At 40.9% G+C, this 17,804-nt stretch overlaps 1 protein-coding gene across 1 annotated transcript; it reads left to right on the top strand.

Moving 5' to 3' along the window:
* The first annotated feature begins 808 nt into the window (after positions 1-808).
* On the top strand, positions 809-9,465 carry LOC137497004 (uncharacterized). The gene is made up of 3 exons (XM_068225350.1): positions 809-851; positions 8,654-8,750; positions 9,106-9,465. Exons 1-3 carry the CDS (start codon positions 809-811, stop codon positions 9,350-9,352), a joined length of 387 nt encoding a protein of 128 aa, XP_068081451.1. The 3' UTR covers positions 9,353-9,465.
* Positions 9,466-17,804: the final 8,339 nt, after the last annotated feature.

The following is a 17,804-nucleotide window of genomic DNA, read 5'->3' on the forward strand; positions in this document are numbered from 1 at the left end:
ACAAATATATTCAATAATATTTATATTTGTGGTACTATCTAGCGAAAGTATACTTACACTAAACCTGCAGCTTTGTGAAGGATGCAGGTATATCTAGCTGGGAATGAAGGAAAAACATGGTAGCAAAAGATCTTAGAGGTCGACGCTAATTAAGAACTAATATTTAGAGGCCCCATGAAGAAAAGAAAAAGAAGATACACTATAATTCCAAATAATTTCTACGTACTTAAGTAAATACACCAGTGATATAAATATCTAATGAAGTCAGTCACACCGATAGTATGAGTAAATAAAGCCAGTTTCTGATAACCCGTACGAAGAACGGGTACTTCTGCTAGTTCATTTATAAAAAGATGAATCAGAGATGTGATTTTAATTTATAGGAACAGATTCACAAAATAATTTCAGACTTATTTTCTACTTTTCAATGTACATAATTGTAAAAAAAATTCTAGACAATCAAAGGTCTCTGATGAATCGATTCAATACAATTAACTAATTTTAACTGAAGATAGATATCTTCTTTCCAGAGATACTTAATTTTCTTTCCTTTACTAGATTTTCTATTATATTAAATGAGAATAATCAAAAGTTTTTTATATTATACTAATACAAGCAGATATTAATTTAGTGTACTATAGGTTAGGTATTGCGAATTATACTACGTGAGATTGATTGATCTGCGTGGTGGAAACGTCCATCGACTTTATTGAAAAGAAATCAGCCGTCGAATATAACTGTCTAATAATCTCTGCGAATCCACGACTTCAGTACGAAATGGAAATTGGAAATACGTTCAGGTCTAAGTATGGGGCACGCTGGAGCAGATGATAATACGTTACCTCAAGGTTGTGAGGTATATGTTGCTTGCGACTGTTTCATTTAAAATTTTATCAGGTTCCGTTATCTGCGCTAGGGATATTTCAAATATTTTCGAGTATTTGGTTAAAATCCATAATTACCTTTAACAATTAATTCCATGTCCTTCTCGATCCTTAAAATGTTATGATTATTGTTATAATATGTTCCGTAAAAGCTGAATATTTGTTGTACTTTAATGCCTTGAAATGTTCTTGATATCTCTGATTTATGGCTCGGCCAGTCCTTACTATGTAAAACATTTTGCAGCTTGCTTGAAAACTACCGTACCATGTCCATTGGCCTCGAAGTATACCCCAATATCAAACTCCAGAGCCTTGTGATGTAAATGCTCAAATCTGTTGACACACAAGCCACTTGTACTTTCTGTGGATAAAATAGTGTGCCAATAAAGAAAGCAACTTGTATTAAAATGTAATGAATGCAAGATTGTATATAACAAAAATATTGCACGAGGATTGCCTGTTTCTTAACTCTTCAGCCGGTAGACTGGTTTTGCAGTCATATGGAAACCGCAATAACTGATGGCAGTGTTATAATGAGGTGTGCAATGCAAGATGAGGAGTGAGGCAGTCTGCACTGCTTTATACAAGCAATCTGAAGAAAAATTACAGCTGTAATTAGGATTTCGTTTAGTTTTCTATAAGGTTGTGTACTCTGCAATTTCACTGCAAATACAATATTTAAGAATTTTATAAATGTTACACCGCATGGGTATTCTTTTTATCAACTCATTGTATAAAAGCTTATATTGGAAATGACTACAAACACCGACTCTCAGAAAGTGTTAGGCCATCTCTTGTGAGTGATGAGTAGTTGTTTGGATAATGAGAAACTGTGAGAAGAGAGCAACCGGACATGGACACAATTACCGTAACTTTGGAACATCTTGACAATGATTAATGCGACTGAAGAGCTGGACAAATCCATGACGACATAGCCATTCACAGCTAACCCAGTGTTAAGTGTGACCAAATGTGAGGTAAGAGGATAAAGGGTAGATACAGGTTGCTTTTACCCTCCAGGATCAATTTTTTCCTCGGACTCAGCGAGGGATCCCACCTCTACCGCCTCAAGGGCAGTGTCTTGGAGCTTCAAACTTTGGGTCGTGGGATACAACTGGGTAGGGTGACCAGTACCTCACCCAGGCGGTCTCACCTGCTATGCTGAACAAGGACCTTGCGGGGGGATGGGAAGATTGGAAGGGATAGACGAGGAAGAGGGAAGGAAGCGGCTGTGGCCTTAAGTTAGGTACCATCCCGACATTTGCCTGGAGGAGAAGTGAGAAACCATGGAAAACCACTTCCAGGATGGCTGAGGTGAGAATCGAGCCTTCCGAGGCTGAGAGAACCCCGTTCCAGCCCTCGTAACACTTTCAAATTTCGTGGCAGAGCCGGGAATCGAACCCGCGCCTCCGGGGCTAGCAGCTAATCACGCCGACCACAACACCACAGAGGTGGACTTTGTCCTTCCTTTTGGACCCTAATATGTATAGTGTGTTTGTCTTTCCAACCCACGTACAGTTGAGCATAAGGGAAGCACCGCTTCTGATGATCGAGGCATACGACTTCAAGCAAATGATGCCCTTGTGCCTTGTTGATACACATATCTAAACTCAAACAAATGGGGAACTGCAGATGTCTAAATCTAAACGGGAAATCCTAAAGGATCATTTGAATCCGAAGGATGGATACTACGCCCACGGCATGTCCAGTTATGATGGTTTCTTCAATACATTCGGCATCAGTTTCTTGACTGAGAGTCATATTCCGTTGCAGAGGGAAGGATGATTAATATTCCTGAGAAGGATAATCGGTGCCACAATCATACACTCCAAGATGTTCGAGGGTACTCCAGGTGACACCAAGTTGTTCAGAAGATTTGTCGTGTAGTTGTCAGCCTCTTATGTAAGAAATAAATCGGCAAGAGGTTCCATCCTTTCAATACACTATATCAAGTTAATATTACATCAGTCTTGGGAATAGTTTCAACCACTTAGTGGCCATCATCAGCCAAATAAATTAAACAGGTTATGTGATAACTAAAACATATGTATACTAGACAAAGACAGTGTTACAGGAATAGTTATAATATTAAAATACATGAAAATAAAAATTATGGTAATGATCTTCTTGTCATAACATGATGTGTTTAAGTGACTTAGGAACTCAGGCAAAGAAGTAAATCTGGAAATGATAGCCATAATTATGAATGAATAATCGTACAGAAAAGAAATTAAACGGAGAAAAATTATTTATTAGAGTCATCTCTATAATCTATATCTAGCCTATAGTCTACATCTACGTCTGATGTGGAAAAAGCTTTGACATTCTGCAGGCAACAAGCAAGCCATATAAACAAAGGAATGGATAGGGCGCAAGCACTAACTTGTAGGAAGCAGGCAATATAAACAAAGGAGTAGAGAGGGAGAAGAGGGAGGAGGGACGGTATGTGAAGTGGGGGAGGGAGAGAGGGGGAGAAGGAAGGATGGGAAGAGTAGGATGTGGGAGGTTGAGGGAGGAGAGAAGTGGTGTCTAAGGTAGGCTTGAAGGACGCGGAAAGAAAGACTGCTGCTGAGAGAGAAATTTAAAGATTTTATAAAAGAAGTAATTATTTTTATCTGAGATACGATTACTAAAAATAGGAATTAAAAGGCCAAATAAAATGTTTGATTTCCCTGAAATTTCATTTAAATTGAAGTTGGGATTGAAAAACTGTTCCAGATGGATAAAAAATGTACCGTAATATTGAGCAGGGGGCCTTTTTGTATAACGCTAAGAATGGAAATTCTAAGTTCCCATGGAGGGAATTTGATATTTTTCCACCAATAGAGCATATCAGAAATCAGATCAAAAATTAGATGTATGGCTTTTCAGGCGTTAGCTCTATTAACCAGCATTTCGCCTTAGGTCTGACACTGGACTCGTCAGAGTGGGATGTGTCAGACCCTACCCACTGACGCTGGGGTGTATGCAGGTGAACTTATCAGAAACCTATTTAAGAGGCACAGTCTGATAACTGCATACGGGAGATAAAACTCCACAATGGAATTAATGCCCGCCTAGCAACGCTAAGAATGTTCATGACTTGCTTGATAGTAGTGAAATGGTGAGTATTCACCGTGTGCTGCCCCATGACCGAAACTGTATTATATTTAAGGTCGTTAACATGCTCTAAATATCTTTCATGGGAGTTCATACCTGTTTGACTGACATACGATGCGTTACAATTATTACAATTGAGTCTATAAACACCTGACTTGGTGAACTTATTTCTATGATTAATAGAATTAGTATTGTGTAAAATATCTGTGTTTCTGTTATAAGTTTTGAAGGCTATTATAAAGTCATGCTATTTAAATATATTTGTGATTTGGTAGACTTGTTTATTATTAAACGTAAAGGTAGATAAAGAATTTTTGTGAGTTCTTCTTTTGTTAAGGTGGTTGTAGGTTGGTGTTTATATTTATTAATGATTTTGCTGTTTGGAAATGTAGCGGTCGTGGCCTTAATTAAGTTACAGCCCCAGCATTTGTCTGGTGTGAAAATGGGAAACAAATTGGCACTCTATTATCACTAATACTCTATGCTTTCGACTAACGGTCTTCAATTTTGCATCAGTGATCCTATAATGCGTATTTTCAACATTTTTCGCCATTCGAGAGCCACACCCTCTTGCCTATGTCACCACTGAAAACATGGCGGACGTTCGTTCAATTTCTTTCAGCCAGGCAGTGCTTCCGGGTCTGTTAATTCGTTGTATGCATGACAGGAAGACATATTTCACTTCATTCCCTCTTTCAGTTTGTGGTTACCCGCAATTTTTCCTGTTTCTAACTAGTTCATTGTTTTGGTTTGGTAATAACGGTCAGTACAGTGAGAGATTCACACACGTGTAGAAAAAAGATACCACAGCCTTTTAAATTATTCTATAATTTGTGAATTTACTTCTTGTTGTAGTTTTTTAGGTGTTACATTTTTCGTTATTTATGACTGCATTTTCTGTTACGTTATGAGAATACCTGTGCTCGTTATTTAGGACATAGGATGTGTCTACGGTATCCCCTGCCTGTCGTAAGAGGCCACTAAAAGTGGTAAACCTAGGCTCTAAACTTGAAACGACGGAACCCCTAGCCATGTCTGACATTGCTTACATGTACTTCAACCAGCTTCACCACATTCATCTTTCTATCAGACCTCACTTACTGACCTTTTGTAGTCTTCCTATCCCGACAGTATTTGGCTTGCGAGACTTAGCCAAACTTTTAATTTTCATAGCACCCTGAACACAGGGTATAGATGTCCATCTCTTACCCTGATCCGATCCCAACGTTGTTAGATTTGTGAGACATAGGGAGTGGACTTGGCCCGGTTTTATGACCAAATGTCCTTCATGACACCAACCCTATTTAGAACGGTGTATTGAAAAATTAGGCGTTCCTGCAGTGGTTGGTGGTGTGCTGTGCTGTGTGTGTAATTTGATGATCTGAAACAGAACGCCATGAACTAAATAATACTATTATTGTTTTATGTCGCAATAACTACTTTTAAAGATTTCGAAGACGCCGAGGTGGCGTATTTTGTCCCGCAACAGTTGTCTTACGTGCCAGTAAATATATCGCCTTGAGGCTTTGTACCTGAGCACATTCACATTAAATATAGCTTCTACTGTCTGCGGTAATCAGCTCGACTCACAGCTGCTAAGACCGTTACGCTGGTTACTCAGTCTTAAAATGCTCATTTCAACGGTGTTATTGAATCCTACATGTAATAATAATAATAATAATAATAATAATAATAATAATAATAATAATAATAATAATAATAATAATAATAATAATAATAATATATTATTATCTCTTACCCTGATCCGATCCCAACGTTGTTAGATTTGTGAGATATAGGGAGTGGACTTGGCCCGGTTTTATGACCAAATGTCCTTCATGACACCAACCCTATTTAGAACGGTGTATTGAAAAATATATTATTATTATTATTATTATTATTATGATTATTATTATTATTATTATTATTATTATAAATTAATAACTGTTTATAACTGCTCATGTTATGGTCTTTCTCTTCTACTGTAATCCCAAAACACGTCCTTTTAATGCGATGCATCACGAATCGCCTAATTATTTATTTGTTTACCATACCGTTATTTATTCATCATTTTCATTTTGTACGCTTTCTCAAAGACCATATTCCGGAACACAGCATCTTCTCCAGATCCTCTCTACAGTAGATTCAGAGAAAATAAACGTTTGTTCACGTATACTTTTATGTCGTTGTGAAACACATCTCTCTGCGTTCCGTGGGCTTGGTTGCGGATCTCACATATACAGACGAACATTTCGGATATCACGGACTGACTGAAAATGGCTTCATACACCTCGGACTTAAAACGGCTCCTTGACTTGTATTACCTTCCTTATGTATGTTGTCTAGCGACAGTGAATCTACGCATTTAACCTTGGGGATAACATGTTGAATTTTCATTTAAAACGCACGTTTTCCGTTCATAACTCACCAACGAAGGCGAAAATGAAAAATACGGCTTCGAGGTGCATTCGGACCCACTTCCATGTACCTTTGTTCAAAATATCAGACTTTTGCGTGCCGTAGATTTCTCTGGGCATCAAACATATGCACACAGGCAAGCACTTCCTTTTATTATTATAGACGTATTTCCATATAAATTACACAATTTTTGTAATGAAGATGGATATTATGTAGATGTCACTATTTTCTATGTATTATCAACAAGGAGTTCACATCCTCTTTGTATATGGATAATTTACATAATATGACCTTTTTCGGTTTGTGTTCCTAGTAAACCCTAAATATTTCACGCATTCATCAATTAGCTCCTGATATTTTGGCAAAATTTAATCTGGGCACAAAGAGCTGCATACACTGGTTAATTTCCATATTTCTAATAACGTAATTCTAACCGCTGGCGCCTTTAATAGACAGCGTTAAAACGCTTTTATAGTGAATAGTAAATTGAGGGTCAATATCCAGGCTTTCAACAGAGGAGACGAGTGCTACACAGCTGGTCATATGTGACATCGCCTTCTGATTTCAGCGAAATGTGAACGATAAGGTCACATTCTCCTCGATATACAGTAAACTTAGTCATTTTTCAAGGTCCTAAAATGTACCATCTCCGAAATATTTTGAACTTCATCGTCATGCACCTGTGTCTGAAAGGTGTTCAGCTTTTGTTGTTGTTGTTGTTGTTGAATATTTTGAATTTGAATTTATTGGTCATTTACATCCCACTGAGGCTGAAAAGCTCCTTTATGTAGCATCTTCGTATAGTACAATACATGTTTATAAACACACTAAGTATATTTTAAATATAATATTAAAATATTAAACTAAACATTAAAGTTAAAAAGTGAAAATACAGATACCAAATACAGTAAAATTAAAACATACATTATATAATAAGTAAGAAAGTAATTCTTGTCCCTGGGCGGGCGATTCATGAGAAACTATGATAACAACATGTTTACTGAGATATGGCCTAGAAAACCAAAGGATACATAATAACTATTTACCTTTTCCTTACAATTCACCGCGAATGCGGCACATAAAAGACAATGTAAATGTATACAAAAGAGCGGGGATGACGATTAATTATAAACGCACTGCTCGCGCCAAGGTGAAAGAATAAATGCAGGAAGAACATCATGGCTGCCAACCTTTGACTATAAACAAAGCACTAGCGTGGGCTTCAATCTCATATTTGACATCAGGTGGGTGGGAGGGGCAGACATATGAAATGTCACCGTCATATTCTCATCCCGTTTTACGGTACCGATACCTCATTACAATAATTATGTTTTTACCGTAGAATTACGTCATTCTTTTTTTCCCAGCCGTGATAATGATGGGTAAAGTCAGCAGTTGAGTGTCACAAAAACTGTAACGAAAATTACAGTACCTAAGCGAGGTCACGTGATCGTAATGGGAGAAACTAAATAGCCAATCACAGAACATATGATCTAAGTGGGAAATTACGTTGTGAAATGATTCAACGAGCTTTCGTAATAGTCCTACTGATGTCAGTCATTTTTCCACCAGTTGTCGTCGAGTGTAGACATACACTGTGGACTTTCACCAGAGTTACGCTACAAAATCCAGTGCCACACCAGCTCAGCATCACTGCAGGCCTGACTAATGGCAGGGAAGTAGGCCAAAAATCAAAACAGACCTGTAAGTTTGTATGTACTGAACCATCCTGTTCATTGGGACAATTGGATTAATTTTAGTATTGGATATTGGAATAACACAAGGCCACCCACGAAGCCAGTGTCTTACAGTAAATGTCATAAAGAAGTCCAGAAGAAGCGTTCTTGTGTGAAGTGTGTGCGAGCGTCATGATGAGAAATCTCCAGAAACCCATTAAAAGGAGTTATGTCCCAAGCCAAGCCTCTTGATGAAGATTGGGGACGCTTCCCAGATCCCGGAAAAAACGTATATGAGGAGGGAAGAAAGAATTAAATTAATATCTTTTAGTTACGGAAGAGTTGCATTGGATTTGAGACAAGAATTGCAACCTGCATAATTTCTGCTTTATGTTGATATGCATTAGGGCTGCATTCATTAATGCATTCGTTAATTAGAGCTCATGATATACTTAGTGCGGGAAAAAAAATTTCGCGGGCGCGCGCGGATTGCACGCGACCAAGCGGCTTGATGACGCCATCCGGGATTATAAAATAAGGCAGCCTGGCATATCAGTCTCATTCGTGGACAAGAAGACTGCTTGAACGAGTCGTCATACTGCGTGTCGGTACTGAGAACAACGCTTTGTCTTCGAGCAGCACAGACGAAGAGTACAGCTAGATCTGCGAGGAAGTAAGTAAGCAACTTGAATATTCAGCTGAATTTAAGATTTTACCTGTGAGAATATGCTATGGGGAGATGAGGTACTGCTTCTAAGAGACTAATGAACTAGTAGCTTCATATTTCTATGAGGTCAAGTTATTACTGACGAGAGGCTAGAATTAATATTGGCTCAGGTGAGGAATTCTAAAACTATGTGTTGTCCGTGTGATAGGATGAAAGAACAGTGACTGAGAGGAGTGAAGAAACTATTGTGTACCAGGTTAAAACTCTGAACGAGACTTGGTCAATGTGACGTGTGAGACACGATAGTAGTGGAGACAGGCATCGAGTTTGGACAGTCTGTAATATATGAATTTATTTTCAGTTACCCCAGCATCAAGTCAGAACGAGTGTTTGACATCATCATTGCAAAGAAGCCACAACCAGGAGCTGAAGCCAACACGACAACGGGCATCGATCCAGGAACATTGGGAGCACCTGATCAGCACGACATCGAAGGGGACACCTTCCAACTACAGAGGGAGCTGTACGAAGACGCCACACAAGCAAGAATGTCTCCAAGTGGTCAACAGTATCTGCTGCCAGCTCCGCAGTCTATCATGATGTGGTAGATCCAGTGGTCCACAGGGATGGCCGCTCCGTTATGTCCCGATAAATAAGGTCAGAGCTTTCCAATTCTGTTTCAAGCATGTCATTTAAATTTAGATAGGAATATGGGGGCCGTCAGTCCACAGATTAGTTATGGTAGGAAAATTTTTCCTTGTAATTTAGAGCTAGGCCTCAAACTCGAACCCCGTACGTTAAGGTAGATGTTATTTGTAGAGTCCTTGTTAGCGTGTTCAATTTCATTTTGATTGTGTTATTTTAACGTACGTGTGTTTGTAAGGGTCTGATCGAACTCCTTTGGTCATAGGAGGGTAGTCTAACAGATAGGTACTTTTACTAGATCGCATTTTGGCATTTGTTTCTGCAGACGTAGATGTGTATAGTTGTGACCAAGACATGACCAGTAATTCACCCAGATTCACTGATAGAGCGAGCGAGTCCGAATATTTAAGAGATTTGAGCCCATGAGAGGCAGAAGTAAGATTTGCAGTTGATATGAGAGAGCCCAACAATTGAGAGTGTATTGAATATATTTGGAGATGCCTAGTATGGCAATGTGACTATCGCTTAATGATTAGTGTTTTTGTAGCACCAGGCTTTAGCCCATGAGAGGCATAAGTAAGATTAGCGAGATTGCTGGAGATATTGAGACGAGGGCAGATAGCCCAGGTATATTTAAAAGAGGGCTTTAGCAGCTGATTACGTGAGGTGTTCTTTTGAAAGGCAAGAATTTAGCCTGCCGCCCCAGTTGTGCTCATAAATTAGGGGGCTGATGCGAGTGAAGTGGTGAGGGTGGAGGTCGTTGAGCTTGACGTCACAGGCAAGTGAGTTGGTTATTGTCGTCTGCAGTTTGTCAAGTGTGCCAGGGGGGAAGAAACGACCTTCATGTTTTGAAAGCAGGGAGAGATTTTTTTATGTCCTATTTGTTTTACGTAAAATTTTAACACTGACCCGTTTTATACTGACACCCATGTATATGTTGATTGGGTCCTTTCATATTGTTTGCATAGGTATCTTGGACGCCTTACTCGTCATGGGACTAGGGTTCGTGACCGAGTCAGGTCATTGTAAATTTGTGTGGTGATTTTGTTTGCACCGGGGTTCGACGGCGCGAGGCATTGTAAATTTTATGGGAATCACTGTTTATGAGTAGTTAAGCAGATATCCATCTTTTTAAACTTCGTTACTTACACTATTGTAACATGCTTGTTGCAGCACAGTTGTTTCGTGAAGGCAGTGAACTGGTTGTCATCGGCTCAGCGTCATTTTACCCTATCATATTGAAAAGCTCTGTCATTTGTAATTAATTCAATTTTGTGTAATAAATCCCTATTTGTTAAACTTTGAATGCAGCGATGTTTTCTGTAAGATTTTTTTATTTGATTTAGCGAATTCTTACCTGAGTAGGCACATGTCCTAGTGTTTTATCTTTATGTTGCCCCGTTATACCCATATTATCCCTGAGAAGAGCGCTTACCCGGCTGAATGAAGAGGACTGTGTTCAGGTAAGACTATGTGCACCAGCTCACGTCTGTGAGAGTTCTTTCACTACTGTACTCTGGGTTCGAGACCGGCTTTCGCCTGGACGGAACTTAAAAGTGCAGTAGGGCACATAGTATAAATGGCGCCCAGCGTGGGGCTCGAGATTTCTGTAAATGAGGGCTACCCAGATAGTGTAAAAATAGCGATATAATATTTATGGCCAAGCAACGAGTGGCCCGGTATTTCAGTAAAAGGGACCAGTGCGCCTTTGTCTACATTGTGAACTTGGTATGGCTAACTGAGGACCCGATATTGCTGTAATGAGGGTCATACAGCTTGTTTTATTATGCCGTCAGGTGATGCTTGATATTTGTGTAAACGAGCTCACACAACCAAGTGGTATTTTACTGATTTTCCCAATAGAATAGGGCTATAGGTCATAACGTGTGTCTATAAAAGCAGGACCTGATATTTCGGTAAATAAAGGTCGTGCAAGGCTTGATTTCAGGCAGATGTTATGACAGCTGCATTCAATTATGGGGTGTGCAGGTATACCAAGTTTGGACTTTGATCTGTACTGTTAGCTTGATGATATATTTGGAGTATGTTGTTAAACTTGTGAGGTTGAATGACTGCCAGTTCAGAGAGGTATTTTGTGATGTTATGTCTTTGGTCATACCATTAGTATATGGATATTGCTGTTGATGGTGTTTAGCGAGGATGTGCTGATTTTGTGGTTTCCTGGGAGTGATGGATGATATTCGTGCGGGGATTTGTCCTGCAGGGTGTTGTGTTTTACAGGTGTATAATCGTATAGCTTGGATTTTTGCATGTTGTAGTTCTGCTGTTTTTATGACATTCTGTTGAAGAATTTTGTGTTTGTGTGGTATATATATTTTGTATCATAGTGTTGTACTGACGGTTACCCTATGTTTGAATGACATGATATTAGATTGAGGTAGCCAATTTAGGCTTTGAAAGTTCGAGAGTTTAGCAGTAGGAACATTTTGATAAATTGGAAAGTGTAGGAAATTTATAGTATTTGAAATTTAATCGAGGACATACGGAGCGGTTTTTCCGCCGGACCTTATGACAAGTGAGTTGAATGTCGGTAGACATAGGAGAGGTGCTGAGGCAACTCAGCGAGCAGATGAAAGAACAGTTTGTGGCGCTTAAAGAGGAACTTAGGGAGGATATAGGTGAACGTTTGAACGAACAAGTGATTAGGAATAGTGAGCTATTGGTTCAGAACGGTGAGCGTTTGAACGACCAAGTCAGTGCACAATTTAAAGAACAGGAAATTAGGAACTCGGAGCAAGTGACGGGACTTAAAGAACACTTAACAGAGCAACTTACGGAAAAATTTGCGGAGTCCGAAGAAAAGGTTACACAAACCATGACCGAGAAACTCACGGAGAAATTCGCGAAGTGCGAAGAAAGGGTGACCGAACAATTAGTACTCACCGAAACACGGGTAGCTAACCAAATAACTGAGCTAAAGGAACACACTAGCATTCGTTTGGAGCAATTGGCCTCTGAAAATGAAGCGACTAGGGAAACCATAGCAGAACTAGATACGAAAATAGAGAATGTGCGGCTGTGCTGTGTCACCACGACCGAGAAGTTGAGTCAACAGATGGAAGAATCGCACAGAACGGTAGAGAAGCAAATCCGGGAAGTAAAGAATAGTATCGAGGGAATAGAACAGCGGATGGAAGAAAAAGATAAGGAGACCCAGTCCGAACTAGGAAAAGTTAGAGAGAACCTGGTGGCAGTCGTAGTCCGTATGGATAATACTCAAGAAGAACTAGTCAGAATAGAAGAAAAACTAGAGACTAGGACTCAAGAAGTGGTAGACAAATATGAAAGGACGGCCGAGAAAAATAAGGCTAAAATTGCTGGACTAGAATTGGATTTACAACAAACTAGGAAGGAAATCAGCGCGGAGGTCCAGGGTTTGAAGAAGTGCCGTGAGCAGGAACAACGGACAACTGAGAAACGTATACTAGGGTTAGAACATGAAATGGAGAATATGCGTGATAAGTTGGACCAATTAAAAATTGAGGAAGACAACGGCGTAAAGAAGCGGAAGCTGAGTAGGACTCATAGCCCGATGGAACGCCAGTATGGAGATGACAGCCTGAATGAAAGTCAGGAAGAGGGACATGAGATACTAGGAGAATCATTTAGGGCTAAGCCAAGGATAGGAAATTCAACCCTATTCAGTCAGGACAGTGTTTTCCCGGGTTACCATTGGATTAGGGCACCTGAGGAGAAACCGAAGAAATTTGAGGGGAATGGAGAGGTCACGCCCCGTTCATTCCTTAAAGAGTTAGAGACCTACATGGACGAAGGCCAGATACCACCTGAGCGCAGACTACGCACGGCAGAAAAGTATCTTGGAGGGATTGCTGGAGCCTGGTTTAAGGCGTTTGGGCAATCGTTTAAGAATTATGATGAGTTTAAACGGGCATTCCTGAATAAATTCTGGAATCAGGGGCATCAGTTGGCGCTGAGAATGGAGCTCTACGCACGAAGATATGCGAATAGTACTCCCACTAGACTAAGCGAGTTCTTCATTTCCCAATATTTACGTTTGCAAGAGCTAGATCATCAGCCCGAAGAAATGGAAATCGTCACAACCATTATCCGACAGCTGCCTGTAGAGGTGCAGAGGGCTCTTATCGCGGCAAATGTTACGACGGCGGTGGCAGCAGAAGAAATGCTTAGGCTCTGGGACCAGACGTCTGTATTGCATCAGCCACGTATACGGGCCATAGAGACTGTCCATAATGTGAACGTACAGGCAGAAGAGCAGATAGGAGAAAGAAGCCACAAGGAATGTCAAAATTCCGGCACTCAAACACCTACCCGGAGGGAACGAGATGAAGAAAATCCTAAACCCAGAGGAGATACGAACTGGCGACCTCGAAGATGGAGCACATGGCAGGAGGAACCGGACCGATGGAGAGGGCAAGAACGCCGAAGAAATTCATTCGAACAGCGGCGGAATGACCGGCCGTACTGGAGACGAGACGGTGAACGTTACAACCCCAGAAGTAACAGCCAGCGGTGGAATGGGAACCGAGCGAGATATGACAGGCCTAGGGAGAGTTCACTGCGCCCGAGAAATAGTGAGAGACAAGAAGGCGCCTACCACTCGAGAGTAAGAGAATCGGGGGATATGTCAAAACACGACACATGGTAGGAAGCAATCCGAACTCACAGTGCTGCCAACTCCCCTGGAGCTGCGAGCTTGGCATACCAAGAATTTCATAATGGAGCCAGGCAGAAGGGTCTCAACCCAAATGCACCCAGCTTTGCCGAGATCGAGAGGGAGGATAAAAAAACGAAAAATTTAGTGCCAGGAGATAGAATATTTCGCGAGGATGCTGGTTGGATGACTATAGCTATTCATAATTGGGTTATCACTCCTGATGATCTACTAGAGGATCCTAATAAAAGTAACTTGCCCGGACCTAAAGAATTACCTGTAATTTATACGAGAATTCACGATTTAAACGTACGCTGTCTGGCGGACACTGGAGCCACGGTCAGTGTCGTATCACAGGCCTTAGTTTCGGAAATTCAAAGCAGAGTTCGTATCCCGTCCATACCTATTTCAAAGGTCAAAATTAAGGGTATTATACCTGACAAAGTAACGTCCTGTAAGGAGCAGGTACTACTTGACATCCAGATTGGAGATATACTGGTGTCCCATCCATGTATTGTGCTTCCTAAAATGGAATACAATCTTATATTAGGAGCCGATTTCTTAAGAGAATACGAAGCTGTTATTGACATGGGTACAAACTCTATCCAGTTGAAATTAAATGGTAACCAGGAACGAATAGAGTTAAACAAGAACCAGGATTACCAACCCGGTGAACGTATTTGGACAATGGACATGCAGACGGAAGAACTTGAGTCAGAAAGGTGGCTACAGGGTCACGAAGAAATTATTCCGGAGTTCGAAATTATGGTATCCGAATTGGAAGAACAGCAAGAGAAAGAAAAATTTTTGGAACTGTTGCCGAGTAAAATCGAAGAAGCAAAGATTAGTCCGGAAGACAAGGGGCGGCTGCAGGAGTTATTGATGAGGCATGAGACGGTCTTTGGTTCGAGGCCTGGAAAGATCCCGAATTACCAATACAAATTATGTGTAAATAACTGGGAGCCTTTCAAACAGAGACCATATCCGATTCCAGAGAAAATGTTACCCCAGGTCCGGGAGGTAATCGAAGACGTGGAGAGGAACGGGATAATTGCCAAGTCCCCGAGTCCGTTTTTAAACCCGTTATGTGCAGTGCCCAAGGCAAATGGAACTGTGCGCGTGTGCCTAGACGCACGATCTTTGAACCAACGCCTAGTCCCCGAGTATGAGAGACCTCCAAACCTTAAGGATATTCTTAAGAAGTTCGGAGATATGGAATTTTTCAGTACGGTGGACATGACCTCAAGCTTTCACCATATCGTTTTGGATCCAAGTAACAATATGCTAACTGGATTTTTATTTGATAACCAGACGTATATTTTCCTACGTCTTCCCTTTGGCCTGGTCTCAGGTTGTGCCGCTTTGATACGGGCACTGGAATCGAACCTCAGTCCCGAGGTAAAAGAGTTTACGATTCGGTATATCGACGATATTTTAATCTGCACTAAAACCCTAGAAGAACACATGGAAAAATTGAATTTACTCTTTCAGGACCTCGAGCGATGCAATTTCAAGGTTAATTTTGAAAAATCACAATTCTGTCAGCGCAGGGTATTGTTCCTGGGACATGTCGACGGTCAAGGCATTCGGCCGAACCCAGCTAAAATTGCAGCGATACAGAATTTTCCTAGGCCGGTCAAGATTAAACACGTTAGGCAGTTCTTGGGCCTAACGAACTTTTTCTCCAATCATTGTCCCGGTTACACGGATACAGTGGCGCCTCTTCAAGATATGTTGAAGACCAATAATAGATGGAAATGGGGAGAAGAGCAAGAAAAAGCTTTTGTAAACACGAAAGTACTTTTTAGAAAATTCCGTAAAATTGGGCTACCCTAGCTTCGATAGGAAGTTCATCATACAGACGGACGCTTCTGCAGTAGGAGTCGGAGCAGTGCTTTACCAGGAAACACCCGAGAGGGAGCATAAAATATCATATTTGGCGTTCATGAGTAGAAAATTACGAGGACACGAGTTGAAATACACGACCACCGAGTTGGAGATGTTAGCCGTAGTTACTGCCTTAGCACAGTGGAGAAAGTATGTATACGGATTCCCAGTAGTGATTAGAACAGATCACAAAGCACTTACCTCCATTCTTAAGACGGACATGGCTAATGCACGGGTCAGTAGATGGGCACTTTACGTCCAGCAGTTCGACCTCACGGTAGAACATTGCCCAGGGAAATTGAACATACTAGCTGACGCGTTGAGTAGAAATCCTAATCCGGAGGAACTTACAATACACTTAACTATGTTAGACCAAGAGGATCAGAATATACTGGAGAGACTTCGGAATATTCATGAGGAACAGGAAAATTACTCAGAGACCGGACGGCTGATCCAGTACTTTCGGAAAGAACTCCAACCCGGGACTCCACAGTACGATGAAGCGGAGCGTAAAGCGGCCAATTATCACTACTTTAACAACATTTTGCATAAATTTGTGGATGAGAATCATACGAAATTTAGAATTGTGGTGCCTCCTCGAGTACAAATTGACTTAGTGTGGATAGCTCATCACTCGACAGGACACTCAGAATTGATAAAGTGGTAGCGATATTGCAGGAAACTTTCGTGTGGCCTAAAATGAGGTCGATGGTACAGAAGATCCTGCGTACCTGTGACATCTGTCAGAGGGTGAAACCAAATCCGTACCTTCTGAAGCAACCGCCACGACCACTGATACCTACGGGACCACGTAAATTATATGCAATAGACTTCTTCGGTCCCTTACCCTCTGCTACTAGGGGCTTAAAGTACATCCTTGTCTGTATGGACGTCTTCAGTAAATTTGTTACATTATGCCCTATTCAAAAGGCGAATACTCGTTCGACGCTATCGCAGATCAAAAGAAAGATAATACCCATTATGGGTAAGCCTGAGAGCATCTTAAGTGATCATGGGAGTCAATTCACTGCTGCAGGGTTTAAGCGTGAACTAGAAAGACTAGGGATCAAGCATGTCTTATCCAGCATCAGACATCCGCAAGCTAACCCGAGTGAACGTATCATGAAGGAGATATCCAAGTATTGTAGGATATACTGCCCGAGAGAACATTATAAGTGGAACACTGTAGTGCCTATTATCACAGAGTGTATTAACACAACCAGACACGAATCGACCGGTATGATTCCAGCTTGGATTCATAATAATGAGCTGCCTAAACGTCCTTGGGAAAATGTAATTCCGTGCCCTAGGGATCCTCAACTAGCTCGAGAGATATGTGTTAGTAACGTTGCGGAACACTTAAAAGCACAGGCTGAGAAGCGGCTGCGAAGAACCAGGAACAAGCGATTTCATAGACCCCTACAAGTGGGCGAGTTGGTGTTAGTTAAGACACCCACTGTCTCTAACCCTACGGAGAGATACTATCATAAGTTCGCTGAGCTATACACTGGACCGTATAGAATAATTCATAGTTATGAGAATAACTCATACAAGGTACAAAGCTTGGACGCTACTGTGACGAAGGTCTTTAACTCATCAAATCTTAAGCCCTTTTTCCAACCATGCCAATATCAATTAGACAATGGTGAAGAAGAAGAAGAAGAAGAAGGAGGCGAAGAAGAGGAAGAAGAATTTGGGGAGGAAGACACCAGAGATATTGCCAGAGAGGAGGTTGTCATTCCGGAGGAAGATGAACATAACGACGAAGAAGAACAACCTGATGGACCAAATGGTGAAGAAGAAGAAGAAGTAAATATGATATCTCCAGGGAACCAGAAACAGCTATCTGAGCAGCGCGAAGAAACGGAGTGTCA

The sequence above is a fragment of the Anabrus simplex genome, chromosome 1 (genome assembly GCF_040414725.1).
Source record: "Anabrus simplex isolate iqAnaSimp1 chromosome 1, ASM4041472v1, whole genome shotgun sequence".
Lineage (NCBI taxonomy): Eukaryota > Metazoa > Arthropoda > Insecta > Orthoptera > Tettigoniidae > Anabrus > Anabrus simplex.

Coding starts and splice junctions, on each gene's coding strand:
- LOC137497004 (XM_068225350.1), top strand. CDS start 809: ATGGGGCACGCTGGAGCAGATGATAATACGTTACCTCAAGGTT. Junction 852..8,653: donor TAATACGTTACCTCAAGGTT/GTGAGGTATATG, acceptor GTGGACAAGAAG/ACTGCTTGAACGAGTCGTCA. Junction 8,751..9,105: donor ACAGCTAGATCTGCGAGGAA/GTAAGTAAGCAA, acceptor ATTTATTTTCAG/TTACCCCAGCATCAAGTCAG.